This window comes from Nelumbo nucifera, chromosome 1 (genome assembly GCF_055504915.1).
Source record: "Nelumbo nucifera cultivar China Antique chromosome 1, China Antique-T2T, whole genome shotgun sequence".
Classification (NCBI taxonomy): Eukaryota; Viridiplantae; Streptophyta; class Magnoliopsida; order Proteales; family Nelumbonaceae; genus Nelumbo; species Nelumbo nucifera.
Genome location: NC_142649.1, coordinates 131,927,946 through 131,945,464, shown reverse-complemented (window position 1 = coordinate 131,945,464; position 17,519 = coordinate 131,927,946). Strand labels below are relative to the sequence as shown.

General features: G+C 38.7%; 1 protein-coding gene across 3 annotated transcripts in view; it reads right to left on the bottom strand.

Moving 5' to 3' along the window:
* DEG15 (protease-like protein) overlaps window positions 1-17,236 on the bottom strand; it is a 44,241-nt gene extending 27,005 nt beyond the window's left edge. Inside the window, exons 1-5 of one of the 3 annotated variants that reach the window (XM_010274086.3) lie at window positions 16,968-17,236; window positions 16,832-16,878; window positions 16,553-16,739; window positions 16,370-16,417; window positions 16,169-16,243 (exon numbers count right to left, since the gene is read on the bottom strand). In XM_010274086.3, coding sequence (XP_010272388.1) covers window positions 16,169-16,243; window positions 16,370-16,417; window positions 16,553-16,739; window positions 16,832-16,878; window positions 16,968-17,033 — 423 coding nt within the window. In that variant the 5' untranslated portion in view covers window positions 17,034-17,236. Of the gene's footprint in view, window positions 1-16,168; window positions 16,244-16,369; window positions 16,418-16,492; window positions 16,515-16,552; window positions 16,740-16,831; window positions 16,879-16,967 lie in introns of those variants that run through there. The other 2 variants (XM_088894264.1, XM_088894266.1) reach the window with 2 other exon arrangements.
* Window positions 17,237-17,519: the final 283 nt, after the last annotated feature.

The following is a 17,519-nucleotide window of genomic DNA, read 5'->3' as shown; positions in this document are numbered from 1 at the left end:
CACATCCTTCGTGTCTTCCTTCCTCCTGTCCTTCTCTGAATCACCCCCTGATTTGGGCGTGACCGCTACAAAGGCTGGTGTAAGGGGCTGATGTTGCATCATAACTTTCCTTCCGGTCTCTTCACTATGTACGAATGAGTATGCCTGAGAGAGAGTCACACTGTCTCTAGTCAAAATCTATTGTTGCACAATATCATACTCTGAATTTAGGCCCGCCAGAAACTCAAACACCCGGTTTGTCTCGACCTGCTTTCTATATATCTGTGCATCTTTGGGACTCTCCCACTCAAGAGTCTCTAAGTGATCAATCTCACGCCACAGGGACTGCAAGGTAGAGAAGTATACTGAAATCGGTTTCTCTCCTTGTTTAAGATTTTTCACTTCACATTTCAATTCATATGCTCTGGCAACATTAAGGGGTTGGGAATAAGTTTCTTTCATAACATCCCATATCTCCTTAACTGTCTTTGCCCACAAGTAATTTCGGCTAATATGAGGTTGCATAGAATTACACAGCCATGTCATAACCAAGTAGTTTTCTTGGATCCACTTGGTATACGTAGGGTCTCCCTTGGGGGGTTCTTTCACATCTCCCAAGAGGTACCCTAATTTACCTCTTCCCCCAATCACGGCTGATTGGGCCCATCCCAAATAGTTTGATCCATCAAACTTTACGGTTGTAATCTGACCACCCGTCTCAGAAACACTACCATAACTGATGTTCCCAAAGTTGCCTTCTGCCTGATTTTTAAACTCCATCTCGGTCAAGTCTCAAAAACAGCACTTGGACTACCAATCACAATCAAAAACAGTGTAGGACCAATCTATATTCACAGTGTATGTGCACAAAACTGGTATAACTCTGATCTGAAACCAACCAGCAAACACAACAGCAGCTGTCCGTAGAGTTCTCACCCCTTAAGAGAGTTCGAAAACCCCAAAAGACTCTGAAAAAAAACAGCTTAGAAGTAGGTCTGATATGCTTGGCAGAATTAGGGTTTTAATCAGTCCTTAAAGTGAACAGTTCAGTTGCACAATCCAATCAGTACCGTATAGATAGACTTGCAGTAGGGTTAATATGAAACCCTAAAATCTGATCAATGCCAACAAAAAACTTGAGGACAACTCCAGGTAGATCGCAAGGTTCAGTCTAACACTAGGGCTTGCCGCAAGATCACTTTCAAACCCTAGAGCAAAGAGAAACAAAGCTATGGCAGTTCGACCCAACAGTAGGGTTTGCTGTAAAACCCTAGAGAATCGAAGGGAGAAAACCCTAGAATGGTTCGGCCGCCCTCTCCAGATAGGTCCAACCAATCTTCTCTGATAGAACTTCTCTTAGAAAGTAAATAACTTACAAGGAAAAAATGTCCGCTGCCTTCCAAGGTTACCCGAACCCTAGTCTTCTCTGATTCTTCCTGACCACCAACACTCTGCAACCGTGACAAGCCTTCAACAGCTGCTAGCCCTTCTGGCAATCTCCAAGAATCAGTCTGTGAACTCCACCTTTTCAGCTTCCAGTCCTAGGAGATTCTCATGTGGTCGGCTGGTACAAGACTCACATGAGAAACCCTAACTTGGCTCTGATACCATGTAGTTATTCAAGACTGCTATCAGTCTTGAGCACTAATAAATTTCAGGTTCGAAAAGGAGAGAAAGTATAGAGGAAAGAGGAGAAAGAGTAGTGAGAGAGCAGTAGAACACAAACTTTGAAAGGAAGGACAGAATCTCAATGTTCTGTCGCCGCCACTTCTATTTAATATTTATAGGTTATGCTAGTTACATGAAAGGACACATTTGCCCTTGGTATTTACATAACACATAACAATATAAAACTGAAAAATAAATAACAACTACAATAACAGATTGACCATCAGCTAACCCTATGATGACTAGGTACATTCTACCCTACGGACAGAGTGGGACCACAGCTGTGGGGCCCACATCAGTGTTCTCTAAACATATATAAACATATATAAGCAGGGATCTCCAAGGGGCGGGGACTAGGGGCCCCAAGGAAAGTTGCCATCCCTAATAATCATTGCTATATTGTTAATTTCCTAGAGAAATAACATCTTTATTTCCTCATTGTATATGTTGTTATCCTTATTTATTCTTAACCGATCCCATTTGTACCTTTGTAGCTTCCAAGGGAAAGCTCTACGAGAAAGTAAAAAGTAAAAGACAAATAATACTTACCCAACTAACAAAAGTGATTATGCACTCTCTAGATTCTTTTTTTGTATATTATTGATAATTATTGATTAGAATAATTATCATGTAATCAATTTTCTTCAAAGCTGTAATAATCTTTGTACATTATGGTTACAAAAAATTCTAAGTTTTCATAATGTAATTTTTTCTTGATTCTATTTTAAGAAATTTTTTCATATTAAATCATTTTTACTACTATATATATTTTTACATTAGATACATGTGCATAGCACGTGCTCTTCTGCTAGTATATATAGAAACGTTTCTTTGCTTAGTTACATTTGTTAGGAAGATAATCATCTTATAAACCACTTGTTGATCAAAAAAAAAATATCTTATAAATCTCAAAAAGATCTGTTCATTTATACATATTATTGTAAAGACTCTTTTGAGATGACTAAATGAATGAAATTTGAATTGTTCTTGCAATTTTATACTTTGGTGCTGAGTCCATCTCTAGGAGCTAACTCTTAGAGAAATATAATGAGCTGACTCCATTAGGATCTAATTTATCCTTACAACAGATATTTTAACGATTTTATCTTAATGTTGGTTCATTCTGTCACTAGTCTTAAACTTTATCTTCTTTGCCTTGTTTCTACCAATTTACCTTTTTCTTTCTTCTCTTTATTTCTTATTTATTCTCTTACTGCTTTTCCAATTCCTTCTTTACTTCTATTTCTAAGCTTTCTGCATTTCTCTTAGAGTGTTAGAGATTACATATTTAATGTTCCACATACCCTCTAGACTTCTATCAACATTCGCTTCACTTAAGCCTCCTACAGACCTTGTTTGAAATCCCTTTTTCACCAATTTACTGGCTTTGTTTTTCTAGTTTGCTGATTATTGAACTCTCCTAATTCTTTCCAGCCTACTTTATTGGTAAACTAGGATGCACCAAACTACTTAATTAGCTGCTGTTTGGGAGGTCCTGCATCACATGGTATGCACAAATGTACATCTGTTGTTTGCATGACGACACTGCTATACATGTTTGCAGAAACATATTATTGGTTATACCTACCATAACCATGGTTGAAAAGTGATGCATAATGTAGTCCAGCAAAGATAAATGAGAGAATAGAATAAGGAAGAGAGAAGAAGAAGAAGTTCTATTCTGTAGTTCTAGGCTGGCAGTGCCTAAGTTTGTATTTATACTTAGGGCGACAGCTTATAACAAAATAAAAGAGAAAAAACCAAAAATACCCCTATGCCGCAAATACTTAGGGCGCTAGTACATTTCATGTTACAACACTCCCCCTCAACTTGGAGCATATATGTCAATCAAGCCCAACTTGTCACACAATTCATTATGCCGCAAATAGTGAAGACCCTTTGTAAGGACATAAGCTAATTGCTCCTTGGAACTAATGTAAGGATTACAAACTTCCCCCTTTTCAAGTTGTTCCCTTATGAAATGCTTGTCAACTTCAATATGCTTGGTCCTGTCATGAAGAACTGGATTGGCTGCAATATTAATGGCTGCCTTGTTGTCACAGTAGAGAGACATTGGGCCATCAATAGAGAAGTCCAACTCCCCAATCAAATGTTTTACCCATAGCACTTCAGCAACTCCATGCGCCATGGCCCTATACTCGGCCTCAACACTAGATCTGGCCACTACACTTTATTTTTTGCTCCTCCAAGTGATCAAATTTCCACCAACAAAGGCACAATATCCAGTAGTTGATTTTCTATCATCAACTGCTTCGTCCCAATCTACATCTGTGTAGACTTCCACTTTCATACAACCATGTTTCTTGAATAGTAACCCAGTTCCTGGATATTTCTTTAGATATCTGAGTACTCTCTCGAGTGCCTCTACATGGAAAGATGTTAGTGCATGCATAAACTAAGGACACCAACAACATAAGCTATATCTAGCCGAGTCATTGATAGGTAGAGAAGTCTTCCTACCAACCTTTGAAACTTCTTGACATTTGTCACTGGTTCTCCATTACAATCACCAAATCAATGGTTTTCATCAATAGGGGAATCTACAAGCTTTGCTCCTAAATGTCTTACAAGAGATCTAGGACATATTTCCTTTGAAAAATGAAGAAGCCCTTTTTAGAGCAGGCAACCTCAATACCAAGGAAATAACGTAGTTGTCCCAGATCTTTCACCTCAAACTGCACAGCAAGGGATTCTTTAACTTTTTGAATCTCAGAGTCCCAATTTCCTGTAATCACAATGTCATCAACGTAGACAATCAATACCACAACATTCTTCTGGTTTCTTTTGACAAACAAAGTATGGTCAGATTGGCACTGCTTAAACCCAATTTGTTGAAGAGCCAAGTGAAATCTGTTGAACCAAGCCCTTGGAGATTGTTTCAAACCATACAAAGATTTTTTTAGTTTGCAAATTTTCCCTTCACACCCTTGTGCTACAAATCCGAGAGTCTGAATCATGTATACTTCTTCCAAATCCCCATTCAAGAACGCATTTTTTATGTCTAATTGTCGGAGTTCCCAATCAAAGTTAACAGCCAAGGATAGCATAATCCAAATAGTGTTCATTTTAGCAATTGGGGCAAATGTTTCTGCATAATCGACCCCATACACTTGTGTATACCCTTTTGCATCTAATCTGGCCTTATACCTCTCAATCGACCCATCTACTCTATGCTTTACTGTGAATACCCACTGGCTCCTTGCTACAAGAAGATTCACCAACTCCCAAGTGTTTTTTTTGCGTAGAGTACAAATTTCTTCCTTCATTGCATATGTCCATTCAGGTATAGATAAAGCTTCTACAATACTTTTGAGAATGGAAACACAATCAATGGCAATCAAAAAAGCACGAAATGAGGGTGTGATGTTTTCATAGGACAAGAACTAAGCAATAGGATGCTTAGTAGTATATGATCTAACTCCTTTCCTATGAGCAATTGGGACATCAAAATCCTTGGTAGAATCATCAATAGCAATAGGTTCAGTAATGTCAAAGGGAACAAGAGTACCTAGATTTTCCTTCAAGGAGTCAAATGGTGTTGGATGTATAGTCTCTAGCTACTCCACAACCTTTGAATTCATTTGTCCCTTACGGTGCCTCAAGAAGACACGAAATGGAGAGGAGTTAGGAATAGAGGGAAGAGAAACTTGTGGAGCTTGCCTCTCCTCCTCCACACTATTCTCCCCCTGAGGAGAGGCTTGGAAGAAGGATTCAGGTTCAAAAAAGGACATCCATCAATACAAAATACTTATGTGTGACAGGATTAAAGCATTTGTAGCCCTTCTGGAAAGATGGATAACCCAAAAAACACATGGAACCAACTACGGGTCCAACTTACCCCAGTTTGGAGATAGGTCATGAACAAAACACTTACAACCAAGCACACGTAGAGGAATAAAAAATATGGAGGATTGAGGGAAAAGAAGTTGATGTGGGCCTTGTATTGCAAGAGGTGTGATGGCATACGATTGATAACATAAGTTGTGGCCATCATAGCATCAACCTAAGATCGTTTTGGAACATTCATGTGAAGCATCATACTACGGGCAACTTCAAGAAGATGTCGGCAACACCATTCTGTTGTGGTGTTCTGGCACACAAGCTTCTATGAAGAAATAAGAGAAGAAAAACTCAGCTAAGTCATGATGAAAGTATTCCTTTGCATTATCCGATTGGAAAATTTGTACTTCAACATGAAATTGAGTAAAAACTGATAAAACTCATATTAGATGTTCGTATATGTTCAGATCAGAAGAAAGAGAAGGAAAAGAGAGAGAAGAGAGGAAGAAAGAGAAGAAAAAGGAGAAAATGTCACAGCCGAACTAGAGAGAAAAATCAAATCCCTCTAGTTGGCCCTTCTTTTATTTATACTCTTCTAAGATATACAAGGATTACCATTGTGCCCTCACTTAAGTGAGAGCCACATCAGTTGAGCAGTACATATATAACTAAACATAAAAGGACTGTACTACCCTTGTAAAACCGACTCTTAACACTCCCCCTCAAGCTAGTGAGTATATGTCATATAGTCACAACATGTTACATATGTAGTCCACTCTTCCCCGATTCAACCCTTTGGTAAACAGATCTGCCCATTGATTCCCTGTGTTCACATATGTTGTGCTTATCACTCCACTAAGCACCTTCTCACGTACAAAGTGACAATGCACTTCTATGTGCTTTGTCCTTTCATGAAACACTGGATTAGAGGAGATATGAACTGCAACTTGATTATCACAGTATAGCTTCATAGGAGTGTCAATCGAGTATCCCATCTCTTCTAGTAAATGCTTCAACCACACTAGTTCACATGTCGTGTGAGCCATAGCCCTATATTCAACCTCCGCACTGCTTCTTGCTACCACTGTCTGCTTCTTACTCTTCCATGTCACTAAGTTCCCACCAAGAAAAGTGCAATACCCTGTAGTGGACCTTCTGTCAAATATGGACCCGGCCCAATCAGCATCCGTGTATCCCTCTATCTCAAGATTTCCTCCACTCTTATACAACAAATCGCGACCTGGATCACCCTTCAAATACCTCACAATCCTTAGGACTGCCTCCCAATGTGGGATTCTAGGATTTTACATAAATTGACTCACTACACTGACCGCAAATGAGATATCAGGTCGAGTGATGGTTAGGTAATTAAGCTTACCCACCAGGCTTATGTACATTTCCGGATCCTCAAACTCCTCACCTGTATTACTACCCAATCTAACATTCAGTTCCATAGGTGTTTCAGCTGGTCTAGCACCCAACAACCCTGTTTCTTCTAGCAAATCAAAAACCTATTTCCTCTGGCACAGATTAATACCATTCTTGGACCATGTAACCTCTATCCCTAGGAAGTATCTTAATTTGCCAAGATCCTTTGTCTGGAAGTGATCATGCAAGTAATTCTTCAACCTGTCAATTCCTGGTTTGTCACTGCCTGTGATGACAATGTCATCTACATATACCACCAAGAGAATCTTCCCAGCATTTAATTCATAGCTGAATACAGAATGGTCAACCTGACACTGTTTCATTCCAAATTTCTTCACCACTTCACTAAATCTCCCAAACCATGCATGGGGAGATTGTTTAAGTCCATAAATAGCCTTCTTAAGTCTACATACCTTCTCACCCTCCCCCTGAGCAACAAACCCTGGTGGTTGCTCCATGTACACCTCCTCAAGAAGATCACCATGCAAAAAAGCATTCTTGATGTCAAGCTGAAACAAGGGCCAATCAAACATAGCAGCAAGAGAAATTAGAACACGAACTGACCCAATTTTGGCAACCGAAGAGAAGGTGTCTATTTAATCAATACCATACTACTGTGAATAACCTTTGGCAACTAACCGAGCTTTCAACCGTTCAACACTCCCATCAGGTAAGTATTTAACCGTGTACACCCACTTACAGCCAACCACATTCTTACCAAGAAGAAGAGTGGTGAGGTCCCACGTATGAGTACGAGTCAGGGCCGAGAGTTCTTCTTCCATTGCTTGGCGCCACCCTGGAGAAGTGAGGGCTTCCTAGACATCCTTGGGAACAGAGACAGAGGATAACATAGAAACAAATTATCGAAGGGAAGCCGAAAGGTGAGATACCGAAACATAATTGGAAACGGGATGGAGAGTGCAACTGCGTTTACCTTTCCGCAAAGCAATAGGAAGATCAAGGTCAGAACTTAGGGTTGGGGGTGGGGTGGGATCAACTGCCAGATCTGTCGACGGTGACAAAGCTAGGGGAGGAGCCGATGCCTGACGATGTGTATACACTTGCCGGATAGGTGGTCCTCTCTTAGCTAGCTGCACTGGAGGCGAAGACTGGGACACAACCGGAACAAGAGGAATGGGATTCTCAATAGGAACTGGGAGAGGGGGTGACGGCAACAGAGGAGAAGAAGTATCCGACTTGGAGAAGAAAGGAACAGACTCAAAAAATGTAACATCAAAACACACAAAAGAACGCCGAGAACAAGGGTTATAACACTTATACCCATTTTGAGTCCTGGAATAGCCAAGAAAGACACACTTTAGTGGATCAAGCATCTAACTTGTGCATTACAAGCCCAAGATTATGAACGAAACACACGCATCCAAAAACTCTGGGAGTAAGGGGAAAAGGAGACAACGTGGGAAACAGAACAGAGAAAGGGGACTGACTTTCAAGGATAGACATGGGCATGCAGTTAATAAGAAAGCAAGATGTAAGTACGGAATTACTCCAAAAGGGTTTAGGGACATTCATCTGGTGTAAGAGGGACCGAGTAGTTTCCAAAAGGTGACAGTTCTTTCTTTCAGCCACTCCATTTTGTTGAGGGGTGTAGGTACATGAGGTTTGATGGATAATGCCATGTTGTTCCAAATATTCTTGAAAGTGTGTGGGAAAATACTCACGGTCATTATTAGAACGAAGAATTTTAATATATATACCAAATTGATTGCGAATTTCAACATAAAATTTCTAGAATATAGAAAACAATTCACTATTTTCTTTCATAAGGTAAAGCCATGTCATCCTTGAATAATCATTAACAAAAATTACAAAGTACTTTATAACCATTATAAGACACTACTCTATTTGGACCCCAAATGTCCGAATGAACTAAAAAAAAAGGACTCGAAGTACGACTATCAACTCTAGGACTAAAGGAGACATGATGATGTTTCCCAAACTGACACGACTCACAATTTAAATTAGAAAGACGACGCAACGACGAAACAAATAACTGAAGAGCTCTAAGACACGGATGATCAAATCTACAGTGCCACTGATGAGGGGAGAGAGATGACTGAAGAGTTGTTGCCGAACCACCTCCATTAAGATAATACAGTCCACCAGCTTCATGCCCTACACCAATCTTCATCCCCGTCTTGAAATCCTAAACACACAAGAGGAAGGGTAAAAAGTTATTGAGCAATTAAGAGACTGAGCCAATTTACTAACAAACATCAGGTTAAAGAAAAACTTGGGAACATATAAAACTGAGGAGAGGGATAATGAGTTTGTGTCAACATTACCAACACCACATATGGCTGATGTAGAGCCATTGGCAAGAGTAACAGATTGGGAAGTGAGGATGGAGAAATGGATGAAAACACACCTAGAGTTCCAGTCATATGATCGGAAGCTCCAGAATCTATAATCCAACGGGAAGATGTGGATGCCAGACAAGTCGTACCTATGTGTACATGAGTAGCTGTGTTCTGTTGAGATACACCCTGAATGAACTGCTCATACTCATCCTGTGAAACACTCACCATCTCCTTTCTGGAAGCATCTGTAGATGTAGTGGGGATCTGATCAGTGACTTGAGAATCTTGTCTTGAGCTACCACCATTTACAACTGCATGATTCGCCCAAGTTGAAGGTGGGCCATGTAGATCGTAGCAAAAGTTGATAGTAAAGTCCCTCCATACCACAATGAGTACACCTTCTTTGAGTATTACCACATCCCCTACCACGGGCTCCCCCTGAGTCTCGTCCTCCAACACGACCACCACCACAATTATACATTCCACCACCACCACGACCATACATGGGTCCACCACCACTACCACGACCATGCTAACCTCCTCTACCACCACAACCTCCCCCTCTCGTAATTGCAAATGCAGACCTATCTGACATAGTGGAAGTCTCTGTGGGTCCAACCAAAATTCTCCGAAGACGAGCAAACACTTCCTCAAGAGAGGGAAGAGCAGATCCACCTAATATTTGTGCCCATACGGCTTCACACTCAAATTTCAGCCCTACTAAAAATATGGTCACATCCAACTGCTCTCTCTGTTGTTGCTGAATTTTGACATCAGGTGTAAGAGGATGATAAACATTCAATTCATTTCGTAAATTTCTCATACTGGCATAATAGTCCTCAAGACTCTGATTCCCTTGTTGTAGATTGAAGTACTCTTGGTACAGTTAGTAAACCCTAGTAGTGTTATCTTGTCCAGAATATAGTTTCCTTGCATGATCCCAGACTTCCTTGGTTGTATCTAAAAACATGAAGTTCACACTAATTTTGGACTCCATATTGTTCCATAGCCAAGTCATAATGTGAGCATCCTCCTGCTCCCATTCATCATATCCCGGAGAATCAATTGGGGGTTTATCTTCCCTCACATGTTTCACTTTCTTTTTGGCTTTCAGGAAAACTTCAACAGACTTAGCCCAAGGGACATAATTCTCACCATTCAGTTTTATAGATGTCATCTGCACATTCAGATAATCAGAAGGCACCATCACACTTGATTTGTATTCACTACTGTCTCCCATAACTGCACAAAAAAGGGGGAAGTTGTACCACTAAATTGTTACTCTACTACCCTAATAAATCACCACACTCCACACAAATGACTGAACACCACTAGGGTTCCTAGTACCAGGCTTCAGCAGCAACACTCACAACTATTCACCACTGTTTCAGCAACAATATTCACAACTATTCACCACTTTTAGCAACAACACTACTATTGTCGTTTACTGTCAGCACTAGAAACCCTCACAACACACCTCACGAATAATATTTTTTGTTCTACAACATATAAAAGAACCTTGCTACATACCACAACTTAATTTGAAGATCATGTACTTGTCAAGTAGAGGATACCAAGTCTGCATTGTCACCATCACAAAACCAGCCCTCTTCGAATTGCGAGTAGAGGGTTTTCTACCAACCACACAAAACCACAACAACTGCACTCATTAGAGGCATGGAAACCCCCAAAAGGAGAAAACGACCAGTCCTTTTCCTTCTTTCTGGAAGACTCTAAATATCAATGAGAATTCTGCAAAACCCTAGAAAGGAATGCACAGAACAAAGAGAAAAGGAGACAACTGATCTGAACTGATTATCGTGGCTCTGATACCATGATAAAACTCAGATTAGATGTTCATATATGTTCAGATCAGAAGAGAGAGAATGAGAGGAAGAAAGAGAAGAAAAAGGAGAAAATGTCACAGCCGAACTAGAGAGAAAAATCAAATCCCTCTAGTCGACCCTTCTTTTATTTATACTCTTCTAAGATATACAAGGATTACCATTGTGCCCTCACTTAAGTGAGAGCCACATCAGCTGAGCAGTATATATATAACTAAATATAAAAGGATTGTACTACCCTTATACAACCGACTCTAACAAAAACCATGCGGTGGAAATCTTTCACAATTTTGGGTACTTCTTCTCTAGAATGCATAGGATATAGCCAAGTGTATCTCAAATAATCATCAATAAAGCTGATAAAATACTTGTACCCACCCTCAGTAGGTATGTTCACATGGCCCCAAACATCAAAAAAGACAACATGGAAAGGCAAAGCGGATCTTTTATTATTTGATGGAAAAGTTGTTCTACAATGCTTACTTAATTGACATGTTTGACATTGTAAACTAATGATAGACACAGACTTAAAAGTTCAGAAAACATAACTTTCAAAGACTCAAAGGACAAATGACCAAGGAGATTATGCCGCAACCACAATTGACATTTTGTAGACTGACTCATAAGACTCACAGGATCTCCAAGATGTAGAGGCCATCAACCATATCTCCTTTACCAATCGTCCTCCTCGAGGCTAAATTCTGAAAAACACAAGAACGAGGAAAAAAAGTCATACAATGGCTTAAGGATTGAGTAATACTATTTATGGACAACAAATTAATAGGAAGTTTGGGAACGTGAAGGGCAAGGAGTAAAACAAGGCCATTAGGAAGGGATACAAATCCCTGACCAGCAATAGTGGATAGAGACCCATCAGCAAGTCTCATTTTATCCCTCCCAGAGAGGATAGTAGGTCTGAAATAAATTTGACTTACCAATCATATGGTTTGAATCCCTTAAGTCAATGATCCAAAATGACTCGGGAAAAGAGGTACACACATAAAATGCAAAAGCACATTTACCTGATGTAGATGCAAATGAAGTAAAAGGGGTAGGAGCCGACCTATCCATCTATCCAAGAGTCCTATCATACAATTCCAAATGATCTCTGAAGGAGTTAATGATGTCTTCCTTGGGATCAGAACCACTAGGATGCTCTTGAGAAATTCCAGTAGTCAGATTATTTGATTGGTAATCTTGTGCAGCCAGATTTGCATAAGTAAATTTCTTCTGAGAAGGCTTCTTTGAAGTGTCTTGATTCTTGGTTGCCCACTTGGGCTTCCCCACTAACTCCCAACAAGTCTCCCGAGTGTGTCTAGGCTTTTGACAATGAGTGCACCACAGTTTGTCCTTGTCCTCATTTTTCCTTGATTCTCCCTTTTCATTCCAATGTTGCCCCCTCTTGCAACTAGGGCAACAAGTTGCTCCCCCTCAAAAACATTCATTAGATTTTTTCTGCTCTCTTCATATTGAACTAAGGCATATACCTCCTGAACTGAAGGAAGTTCCCTACTTCCTAAAATTTGTACCCAAAGAGGTTCATAAATAGGATTCAGCCTCAAAAGAAAACAAACACTCGCTGTTGGGAGACAAGTTTTTTTGTATGCCTTTGCATCCTCATCATTCTTCCACTCAATAATCTGATAATAGTCCAACTCCTTCCATACAAAAGTAAGGGCTGAATAGTATGTAGATAGGCTACGGTCTCCTTGCTTACAAGTAGATGATTTTGCTTGGAGCTGATAAATCTTGGCAAAATGCCTCTATTCAAAATAGGTTGTCTTGTCTTGTCTTGTTCCCAAATCTCACAAACTGTATCAGCCCATATGAAATTTTTCTTTACATGAGGCAGCATGGAACCTAACAGCCATGATATAACAATGTTGTTTTCTTGATCCCATCTATCATATTCAGCTGTACTAGACTTTGGTTCTTTAATTTTTTTATTTTTTCACTTATGTAACCAGCCTTCCCCCTAGTTGTGATATAAAGTTTGATGCCTTTGGACCATTCCAGATAATTTAGGCCATCAAAGGGGGTAGTAGACAAAGAAAAATTTATGCTGTCCATTCCCCCATTAAGGTTTCCTTGATGAGAAGTAATACCAGAGGTTGTTGAATCCTCAGTAGCCATTTTTCCCAATATTTTACTGCTGATTTTCCAAGAAAAAAGGACTGAGACAGAAGTTCTGTACTTCTACAGCACTGTAGTTTAAGAAGGCTCCAAAAAACAGGTTCAGCTGGACTGTAGGTCAGTAAACCCTAGCCGAAACACTTCAGCTTATAAAAAAAGGAGACAACCAGCCCCTACAACCCCAAACTGTGACATTCACAGTAGTCATACACTTAAATATGAATGACATACCTGGAGTACAGTAATAATTCCACAACCTACAGTCCATAAAAAACCAGGAGAAAACCCTAGAAATACTGCTTACTGCATTCGGATGCCACCACAAACCTCTTCTTGGTACAATGACCAAGAGAGGAAAAAGAAAAAACGAAGACTGAAAGGCTAGGTCAGTCCAATGGAGTCTTCACTTCCTCTTCCAATCAAATAACCCAGTTTCAGATGGAGAACACAATCTGAGAAGGTTGCGTCCAGATCAGAGCTCTGATACCATGTAGTCCAGCAAAGATAAAAGAGAGAATAGAAGAAGGAAGAGAGAAGAGAGAAGGAAGAGAGAAGAAGAAGGAGTTCTATTCTGTAGTTCTAGGCTGGCGGCACCTAAGTTTGTATTTATACTTAGGGCAACAACTTATAACAAAATAAAAGAGGAAAAAGCAAAAATACCCCTACGCTAGTACATTACATGTTACAATACATAACAAATTACATGGTCCACTAATGACTAGCAAAAAAGGCATAGCCAATAACAGCCACTTGACCATGCAAATGACAACAACCAAGATGTGAGCTTATAATCAAGGTTCAAAGCATCAATACTCTCAACACATTGCATATCAAGAGTTTATTTTAATCAAAACTCCTTTTTTTACTTTTTGGTTTGATAATTCGACAGGTGACATGTCACATCAGTTATAAGGTGTAAAACAATTGAAATCACCTAACCCCTATTATTGAGAGTAACGGTGATCCAGAAAAGCAATACATATTGGTCAATACAGACCAATATATTGTGATATTTTGAACCATGCTTATAATAAGCCCATCGGTGGGATGGTTATCTTCCCAAAAGAAAAGCTTGACATTGACATATTAGAGTAATTCCAATATGAGTAAAATAAACTCTTAATGATATTCAAGAAAACAGAAGAAAAAGTATGATAAACACCCCAAGAGTTGGAGTTTAACACTGAAGCTCAATAAAATCAGAATACAAAGAGACTCTCCTCCTACCTCAGCACATTATCAGCCCTTTACTTCTCTGCTCTAGAAACAAGAGAGAATGAGTTATCTTACAACCCAACCAACTCTTGAATATTGTGATGGCTTTTGACTCTTACTTTAATATCCAAACAATAAACAAAGACCTAAGTTTTATGCTAGAAAACATAAGACCTAATAAATATTAGGAAAGCTAGTTTAAACTAAAAGGTGAGCACTTACTAAAATTCACATATCCATTATTCATCAAGTTGATGGCTCTTGCCCTTTCTATTGTTATATAATAAATGGGTAGAGTTTAATGATTAACCATTAGTAATGTAATTGACTCGATAAAATACCATAATTCCACTTTTTCATGTCAAATCAAAATAAAGAATTTATCTTTATTTGTTTCTGATCAGTAATAGATCAAAAGAACTCGTTAATTGGAAATCAAACTAGAAAAGGCAAGTAAAGAAGTTAATATTTCTTAAATCTAAGACCCAAAGAAGAAAAGTGGCAAACAAGAAATGTTTTGAAGAAGCAGAAGCCAAACCATGTACGATATGATAGTCTAAAAGAAAGGGTGTTTATGAAGAGATGTACATTACCATACAAAAAACATAAACAGACCTCCTCCAATACTAAAATTAAGGAAACAAGCAATATGTAAAAAGAGCTCATCCACCGTAGCATTTAAATCCATTGGAATTGGCCTAATTTGAACTAACATTTGCCCCATGGATTCCCTAATCATGTTAAAATAGTGCTCAAGCCTCCAAGGGTCACCATTACGACTTACAAGTCAATGCACAATATATAAATCTAAGTAAGCTAATTTTAACATAAAGATATGTCAAACATCTATGTCCCCTTCATCCAAAAAAAGATGTGTCTTTGTGGAAATTTTGAGGTCGTCTCACCATATGAACATTTTGAACCCTGAACTAATTGCATTTCAATACATTATACACCAATTCCAGTTTGACACTCAACAGGCCGTTACCAAAAAGGTATGAAAATAGAATGAAAGATATAAAAAGGCCATTACCAAGTATTGGTCCTAACTATCCTGGGTATAGACCTTACCTCCAACGATTTTGGAGCAAGTGGCTGCTGTAAGATTTGAACCCTATTTCTCAAGTTTGTCAGCCTAAAATTTTACTACTAGACCAAGCAATGACCCTTAAATATATGAGAAGATATACCCTAAAAAGTGGTAAATTTAATTTAGATAGGACCCTAAAAGAATGTGAAAGCTTATTAGAAGATTCAAGGTGTGAAGTCTATAGAGTACACAACTAGTCACTAAACATGTAAACTTGTGAGAAAATTCTCATGCCAAAAGTTTTCAAATTTCAAATGCACCAGAAATAGTAAGGATGGCCACAAGCATCAGAATTACTGCAGTTTCAAGTAAAAAAATGTGTGCTTTGTCTAATAGCCTGCACATATAATAATTTTAATTTTCTCATGACTGTAAATGGACAAAGAATACGTCTGAAACATGTAAATTTCCTTTTATCAAGGTTGTTAAACTTCATGCCCATCACTTGAGATCTGAATCTCTCCATTTGCTGAGATTTCACAAAGATTATTCTAGGAAAAAATGTGAGTTGCATCCAAATAATAGTAAATGAAAAATTATATCACAGATTGCACTCAAAACAAGAATAGATGAAACAAAGATAAATCTCAGAAAATGTAAGTGGCATCCAAGTAATCGTAAATGAAAAGCTGTACCATAGATTGTACAGAGAACAAAAACAGATGAAGCTACAAATCTTTGATGAATACCAGTGCTAAAAGTTCTGACCGGAGCCAAAGAGGAGTTCCCTTGTCCGTTTCACCAAGATTTTCGCCCACCTTTGTCTTGAACCAGAAATAGAATGTGTTAGTTTAAAATTCCAAAGACAGAAAACAGAAGAAATTATGTAAAAACAAGGATTAAGGATAAAGTCCTTCCATTTCAAAAGAAATACAAATAGCACTTTATACCTCTACCATAACATCAATCTGAGCACCAGGAATCAACTCAGGGGGAGCCTGCAGAAAATTGACAACAAGTCAATAAACCCAACTGAAGCTAAAACTCAACAAGCCAAATTAAAAGAACCTCACCCATTAACCTCAACAAAACATTCAAAGCACCAATAAGGCGTGAAAAGAAATGACTTCAACCTGCGCAGCGCTCTCTCGATACTGTAAAGATAGGAAAGGCTCCATGATTGATGCAACAGTAACAACCAGCGCCAACCCAGACGAAGATTTCCGGTAAATACCACCCAGGGCATGCTTAAAGATTGAAAACTCGCTAAAGGAATTCGGCAACAACATTCCAGATGCCGAAAGGGTAGTGATGCCAGACCTGAGCCCAATAGTAGATAATTCAACAAACTGTATCAAATACCCAAAGCTCATATAATCAGAGTGTTAACTAATTTTCATTGCTTTACTTACTGATATTGGTGGAAAGCATGCCCCCGCATCTTCAGACCCTTTGGGTCCTGGAATTGATCAAATATTACAACTAGAAATATAATAAAATAACAAATCAAACCATCTTGAACAAACAACCCATGAGAGAGAAACTTACCGGGCCCTGGATCCTAACCATGACGGCGAAGTTCCTAGCAAATTGAACGATTTCCGGCAACTCCATGTGCAAGGATGTGTGGCGGGAGACTCTGATCTTCTCTCGGGAGCATGAGCATGAAAAGCTGAGCCTGCGCTTGCGACTTGCCTGACTCGTTTATTAGTTTTTCTTTTCTTTTTTTTTTCAATTGTTCATAGTTCGTACAACTCTTTCATTCTTCGCCTTTCGGAAAAGTACGGATAGGCCTCTTAAAGATTTCTGAATTCCACGGCAAATCTATAAACATTTAAAATGTAAAATACCTACCCAACCATAATTTGAGGCTAAAAATTCTGAACCTGGGCTAAACCGTTATTTCCAGTCGAATTCGCATCAAATTTGAATATTAAATAGATTAAAAATTATGAAAATTTTATATATTATTAATAAAATTGATTAAAAATTACTTTAATATTATATTTTTATGAAAAAATGAAGTGAACATTAATTTTATAAAATTTGAACATGTGACAATTTATTAGTGAAAATTCAACAGTAATACCAACTAATGAG